The 7522-nt window shown below is 35.5% G+C and overlaps 1 protein-coding gene across 1 annotated transcript in view; it reads right to left on the bottom strand.

The window, feature by feature from the left end:
- Positions 1 to 7522, bottom strand: part of UBR5 (ubiquitin protein ligase E3 component n-recognin 5) — a 164612-nt gene that overhangs the window by 27215 nt on the left and 129875 nt on the right. Inside the window, exons 44-48 of the mRNA XM_006897174.1 lie at positions 6496 to 6716; positions 4905 to 5025; positions 4708 to 4806; positions 1845 to 2088; positions 10 to 95 (exon numbers count right to left, since the gene is read on the bottom strand). Of these exons, the coding sequence (XP_006897236.1) occupies positions 10 to 95; positions 1845 to 2088; positions 4708 to 4806; positions 4905 to 5025; positions 6496 to 6716 (771 nt within the window). The remainder of the gene's footprint in view (positions 1 to 9; positions 96 to 1844; positions 2089 to 4707; positions 4807 to 4904; positions 5026 to 6495; positions 6717 to 7522) is intronic.

The following is a 7522-nucleotide window of genomic DNA, read 5'->3' as shown; positions in this document are numbered from 1 at the left end:
AGAGCCTGCTCGCAAGCCGCTACTTCTCCTCATTTCCCTCTCTCTTTCTCTTTCTCGATCTCTCTCTCCTCTGTTCCTTAATCTCTGCATTAGACCTAAAAGAAAACAATGAAATATTGTTCTTTTAAATGACTATAAATGGACCCACCTGAAACATCTCTATGTGAGGAAATGAGACAAACATATACTAGCTGCAGATCATTTTTCTTAGAATGGGCATCGATTGTTAGTGTCTTTCTCTTTCTCCAGATGCAGAGATGTGGGAGTGACTGTATAGAATGTCTCTGGCACATGACAAGTGCTTGATCAATATTTATTTATTTCCCTTTGTTGTGCAGCCACTGAAACTATTTGCTTCACTATAAATATGCTGAGATTTCTTACACGATTAGAGAAAAAATTGGATGTACTCTCTACTTTGAATTTGACACTGAAAAAAGGGTAGGCTATCCAGGATATTTACTGTTCCTATCTTTTAATTCATAAACACAACCAGAGAGGACCTTAGTGACACACTGAATTTCATGTTAGGGTAGGCCATTTAAATCCGTCAGCCCTCTGAGAGAGACAGGTAAGACTATTCTGATTTCTCAGATTTCCTCATTCAGAGCTTCCAATTTCTTTATATCATTAACTGTAGGAAGTCAAATGGTGAAATTAATAATGAAAGGCTGAGGAACTCTCCCAGTCCTTCCCTATGGCACAGACTGCAGCAAGAAATAGACAGCAGTTGTACTGCAGGTAAAATGCAGTGCTTTCTATAAACTCTCTCTCTCACTTTTGTGAAATCCATCCACTCACAGACAATCCACTGTACCCGCTTGATATGAATCAACAATCATCTCCTTAAAGCATTTAAGAAAGGAGTTTGGTAAAGTGGTTAAGTGTTTAGATGCTAACTGAAAGGTCAGTGACTTAACCCACCAAAGGTTCCATGGAGCAAAGACCGAGCCATCTGCTACTGGATTTCTTGAGCTGACTACAGACATTCGTAAGGCAGTTCCACTCTCTCTTACAGAGTTGCTATGAGTCAGACTCAATTCAATAATAAACAATCAGTAGCTCTTTTAGAATTTCCACAGAATTTTAAATGTTACTATCTTGAAAAACAGTCTTAATCCCCCAGTCCTCCTGCCACTATCTATAAAATCTGTACTCTGTATCTTTATAATACAGCATAAATAACTATTAAAACAACCAAATGTCTGAAGTGACCTTGCCAATTCAATTATGGTAGGATCTAAAGTGTTTAAAAACACTGTTGACATGTGAAATAGACAGCTCTGACATCCTTGATGACCGAGCTACTCCAAGCGCTGGTCACCAGTTAGGTGGTTCTAGGTTTTCAAAGTGCTGGTCCCTAAGGAGTTTGCAGTAAGATATAAACATAACAAATCTTGTTAAATTAAAACAGCAAGATTAGTGACTGTTGGTTTATATTTGTTTGCAATCTCATTTTCCACTGGAGACTAGCAGCCACTCTGAATACTACTTCTCTGAAGAGAAGTATTTTAAAATATCTGTGTTTGGAGGAAATACCACAATTTGCTCACTAAATTTTCACATCACCACAAATTTTATAATCTCTCACTCTCCAAACAGGTATTACATAAGAAATTAACACAATCACAAACATTTACCAAAAGAAATTTAACAGAATATAAGCCAAAAAACTAAATTGTCAGAACATTTTGAAAGAAGATCTAATCACTAACTTAGAATAAAATTATATAAAAAATATAAGTGTACATAAAAGCGCTCCCATTACAAGCAGATACAATAATTAGTGACCTGGCTGAAACAAACAAAATGTTTATAATGTCTGTTATCTGCAAAATACTTACTTGTGTGGGTGCCTTTGTTGGCATTTTGGATACAGTCAAGATTTGGCAATTTTTCATTTGACAAAAATGCTTGTGCAATGGCTGTATAAAAGCTTCGTGCCACACCACTGCCTTCCCCTGGCTCGTCCTTGAATGTGACTTTTACTCTGTGCACAGCCATAGGTGTGGTAGCACATCTTCGACCAAAGTGATTGTTAAGCTGCCTCATAGTCTGTTGAATTAGAAGATCTCGATCCCGATCAACCTGTTTATTAAATAAATATATCCAAAAAACAGCAAAATTCAATGTTGAAAATAACTGCAATTTTTAAAAAAATTGACATTCCAAATTAGCTGTTCTTTGACTAGTTAAATCAAGTAAGAAAAGTAATTTGGATTCACAGGAGCCTATTCATTCCAAATACACAATTTTAAAATGTCTTGCATTAAATCAAAGCAATGAGATTTAACTCAATACTAACTAATGCTTTCTTTCAAAAATCTACTGGGGGTAAAAGCAGTTATAAAGAGATATATCTCAATAAATTCCAAGTAGTTATTTTTTTTAAGTAAATATAATAAGAAACTGACAAACTAAGGAAGCACCTTTTGTCACAGATAAAATTATGTATTTATGAATTTGTGCATATATTTAAAAAAATAAAGAACTTCTGAAAAACTAATCTGAGAAGATGGACAAGAGTATCAACAGTAGTTCACAAAAAGAAGGAACTGAATTCTTAATATATCCAACAACGCTTTATTTTACTCATAGTAAAATAAATGCAAATTAAAATTATAGTAAGATACCATCTCTCAGCTATAAGATTGACAAAAATCTAAAAATATGGCAATACCTCTTTCGACGGAGCCATAAGCGAAGAAGGAAGCCCCTGCCCCTCCCAAAACTGAAGCCAAAGCAAAGGCATTAAAGGCCAAGAAGGCAGTCCTGTGGGGCACCTACAGCCACAAAAGAAAGGAGATCCACACGTCACCCACCTTCCGGCGGCCTAAGATGCTGAGACTCCGGAGGCAGCCCAAATATCCCTGGAAGAGCGCCCCCAGGAGAAACAAGCTTGACCACTATGCCATCAAGTTTCCCCTGACCACTGAGTCAGCCAAGAAGAAGACAGAAGATAACAACACTCTTGTGTTCATTGTGGATGTCAAGGCCAACAAGCACCAAATCCAACAAACTGTAAAGCTCTATGACACTGATATGGCCAAGGCCTTGATTAGGGCTGATGGAGAGAAGGGGGACTATGTTCAACTTGCTCCTGATTATGATGCTTTTGAATGTTGCCAACAAAATCGGGATCATCTTAACTGAGGCCAGCTGGCTAAATCTAAATAAACATTTTTCTCACCAAACAGAGGGTGAGAAGAGATTACAATAAACTCTGTGAAAAGACTGGGGGAATCAGGCATTCTTACTAATCTGAAAGTGCAAAAATAAACACCTACATGACAAGTTACTTGCCAGTATAGTATCTTGCAAAATTTTATCTGTATATACCTTCTGACCTAGTCATTTCCATGCCCGGGAATGTATTGCAAAAATATTCAATTTTTTAAAAATAAAACATGTAAAAGCTATTCAGTACATCAATACTTATAACTCCAGAAGCCTGGTAACAAACTCAAATATCCAGCAACAAAGGACTAACTGTACAACTGTGATATATTCACAAAATGCTTTCAGCAGTTCTAAGTGTCACTGGGAACATTTTTATATACAGCTGTAGCATCCTGGGATATAATGCTGCCTGGGAAAAGCAATGTGGAGGAAGAAAATGTACATAAGCTGAGTAATGGGAGAAGAAACAGATACATGTTTAAAAATTCAAAGGGAAATGATAAAAACAAAATGTTCTAAATATGCTTTATTCTACAGCTGACTTTGCAAAATTGCAAATGATAGACATTAATTCTGAAACAAACAAAAAGGGCAAATAAAATCCTAGAAAACTGAACAAGAAAAACAAAAGGTCCTACTTAGTTATAATTACACAATGAGAAATTATCTCAAGTGAATTTGAAACCTAGTGTTTTGACTGTTCATCTCTAATTGGATATGCTCTATTGATTAAAAACCAACAGATCTCGAGCTCTTTTTAATAATCATTATGCTGGTAGTGTTGAGGGTGATTCTGAGCTCCTGAATATATTGTACAATAAAAGCAAATGATGAATTTTATCCTTGTTGCTGCAAACTGGAATATTCAGAACAAAAGAAAGAAGATAAAGACTTCATATTATGATTCTAAAAATCTTTAATTTGAACTGGACTTATAAACATGAACTCATTATATGTATATTTTTTAAGGGGGTATTTGCTAGTTCTATTCTCTTTGGAGGGAAAAACTAAAATCAATGACTAATCTAGCAGTGAGCAGCTCTAGAGTCTAGAATGTAATCTCAAAATCTACTTTCCCCCTGGAAGAAGCCAGACCTCCCAACAGAAATGGCTACCAAGTCAGTGATAGAAAATGTACAAGGTAAGACATACTAGAAAGCAAGACACAGATCGAAGACAATTGGGATTATGCCAAAAGAACTCAGGAGCCAGTATCAAGAGACCTTCTCAAACCAATGAAGAAACAATCTGATGAACAAAAATAACTCTAATGGAATGAAATACCTTAAATATGCTTAAATCAAGGAATTCATGATGATACTTTAAATTTCAACAAAAATCCTAATATGGTTATACAGTTATCATTAGAGGATGTTAAATAACCAACTGCCAAAGATAACAACCATCAATCATAATTTCATTTCCTTTAAATTTTAATGACACATGTACATGAACCTTAACAAGATTATATTTTAAACTTTATGAAAATGACATAATATACATATAAGAAAATCTAAATACCTTTACCTCTAGTGATAAATCTCTTGACTGCTGGTTTCTCAGTTTTTCCATTTCTCTACGGAATTTTGATTCTTTTACCTCAAAACCACCCAGTTCAGTTAGGATCTTTAAAAAAAAAAAATTTTTTTAAAAGTCACAATGCCAAGAGTATTTTCTGAAATATGTTCCTGGTAAGAATGAAACCAAGTTTTCAAAATACTTACTGATCCAGGTTCTGCTCCAACGTCTTCCATGAATACTCTGCCAAACAGTTCTAAGGAAAGGCGCCAACGTCCCAGCAGCATGTCATGGGAAATGACCATCCCCATGAAGCTACACTGCGGTCTGGAAGAAGCGGAGCAGACGTGGGAAATGAGGAGGCCAGCTCCAAGTACGTGCTTGCTTTAGTATATGACCATGATGTACTTGGTCTTTCAATATTTCAGGGTCTTAAGTACATTAAACCATATCCTCTCCAATGGAAAACTTTGCTGCTTATTATGTGCAGAACTTCTTATCTTCCTTGCCTTATTTTTCTGTTCTCTGAATAGAGATGCCTTCTCAGGCTGCCTCTGATTTTCATCTTTCGTTTTATCACCTCTCCTCAAAGTTCAACATTCATACCCATCTAGATTAATTCTCTAATCCTCCTGTAGTTCAAACTTGCATTAAAGCTTCAAACCAGCATATATTCACTATATACCAATATATATAAATACATATATATATATATATATAAAGCAAGACCAAAATGGAATAAATATGACCTCTATCACAATGACCTTTCTTCCAGATTTATCTTAGTATTTCCCTATTATATAGATTTGAAGTCAATTTTACTTTTTCTTTCAGCTATTTCTCAAGAGTGACAAAGTCCTTGGTTTTCTCTTCCTTTCCTTGACTCCTTTTTCCATTCCCAAAACCATTATTCTACGTATGTCTCTTATTTTATCTGACTGGCCTTAACTTTCACTCATCTCTCTTTCTAACCATCTCAGCTCAAGTTACATTACCACCCTATCTAAAAGTCTCCTGTCCTTTATGATTGTTAGACAATGTATATACAGTATATCCATTTTCTGAACAAGTTAATTCTTCCTATTAAAAAATTATCTAAAAAAATAAAAGATAGCCATGCATAAAAGCACTGTTATTTAGCAAGGGAGCTCTGGTGGTTTAGGGGTAAGGAGTTGTGCTAGCCCAGAGGCACACAGTTCCTACCTACCAGCTACTCTACAAGAGAGAAACGGGCACTCTTCTCTGTGCCATTTATGAAGTCATGAGCCAGTTTCCACTCAATGGCACATAATAATAACAACATGCATAAAGCAGATGCTCAAAAAGTTATTTACTTCCTTTTTCGTTGTTAAAGCAAAGAACCTACTTTACTAGAGAATTGCCAACTGCAAGTCTGATGAAGGAGCCTAAATTCTAGTCACAAACGTAGACGCTCTCTCTGGTTGTACACCATCTTTCCTTTGACTGAGCTGGTAATAGTTTAAGCGGACATGGTTTGATATGGACATATTTAATTCAATAATATTAAAAGTTATTAGCGTTTTCTCAACAAAGAGAGAATAAACTACCAATGACTAAGTAACCACAAAAAACCTACACTCAAAGAACCTAAAAACTGTAATATTTAAATTATATTTTATTAATATTTAACTTAAATAGTTTACTAGGAAAATAGAATTTAGAAGGTAACAACTCATTATTAATATATAAATAAACTCGGAAAATTCTAAAATCCCTTTCTAGAATTCCTGACAGAAGTGTTAACGACCATAAATGATGCTTTCGCTTAGCAGATACCTGAAAGCTGTAAGAGGGGGCCCTTCACTTTCCGTCAGTCCGATTTCGGCTAGCAAACTACTTTTCAGTTGTGCAGCGAGATCATGAGCAGATGGCCCTGGTTTGGAACTCTCAGCTTCTTCTGGCAGCACAGTCTGTTCTTCTCCTTCCCTTTTTTGCCAATTTTTCATGTTCATTACATTTTTCAAATTGGCAGCATAAGACATTTTTGTTGGAAGAACCTATGATTTTTTTATGTTAAAAAGGTAAACATTAAAAACCAAAACTATCTATATTTCTTTTTCAACTCTCTCATACTCTACCAAAACCAAATAGAAGTGGGGGGTTTTCTTCTAGAGTTTAAACTACAGTGATGCATAAACTATTATGTCTACCTGATCACTCTGGCTGACCCCTGATTCCAATGCATTTAGTGCAGCAGCCTCAGAGAACTTTTAAATCATTTTTAAGCCTGTGGTAACTTAAGTCCCATTAGACATATTCTATATTAAATTCCCCCAATCATCATTTGGAAAATGGGGGCTGGGGGATTTGATTCAACATTTCTTTTGTGCTTGCTTTTACAGGTATTGCTACATTTTTATTGAAGAACAATAAGCTTTCAAATCAGACTTTCATATAAAAATCTACACCTAGATCTGCTATTTAACTAGGTATGTTGCTATATACTGTCGATTCAGAAACAGCTCACAGCTGACCCACCAGCAGGTTTTCAGAGCCAGTAAACTGTACAGAAGACAGCCCATCCTTCTCCCACCAGAGCTCCCTTATGTGACATTAGACAATTTAATCTCTTTGAACCTTAACTTCTTTTTTTTTCATTGAAGGTAAAAATTTTTCTTTTTGAGGAACATCATTCATACTGCACATTTTCAAACAGAGTGACATAAGAAAGCAAAAATGTTACCCCTCCCCTCATCTAGAAATAAATAAGGGCATAAAATTTCTTTTTAAATCACGACACATGGAAGTTTAGCACCAGCATCCAAAATGAACAAATAAGGGGAAAAAAGCATTTACTATATAT

This window comes from Elephantulus edwardii, unplaced genomic scaffold, assembly GCF_000299155.1.
Source record: "Elephantulus edwardii isolate Elephantulus edwardi_28Jun2011 unplaced genomic scaffold, EleEdw1.0 scaffold00202, whole genome shotgun sequence".
In the NCBI taxonomy this organism is placed as follows: Eukaryota; Metazoa; Chordata; class Mammalia; order Macroscelidea; family Macroscelididae; genus Elephantulus; species Elephantulus edwardii.
This window is presented reverse-complemented; position numbering and strand designations above follow the sequence as displayed.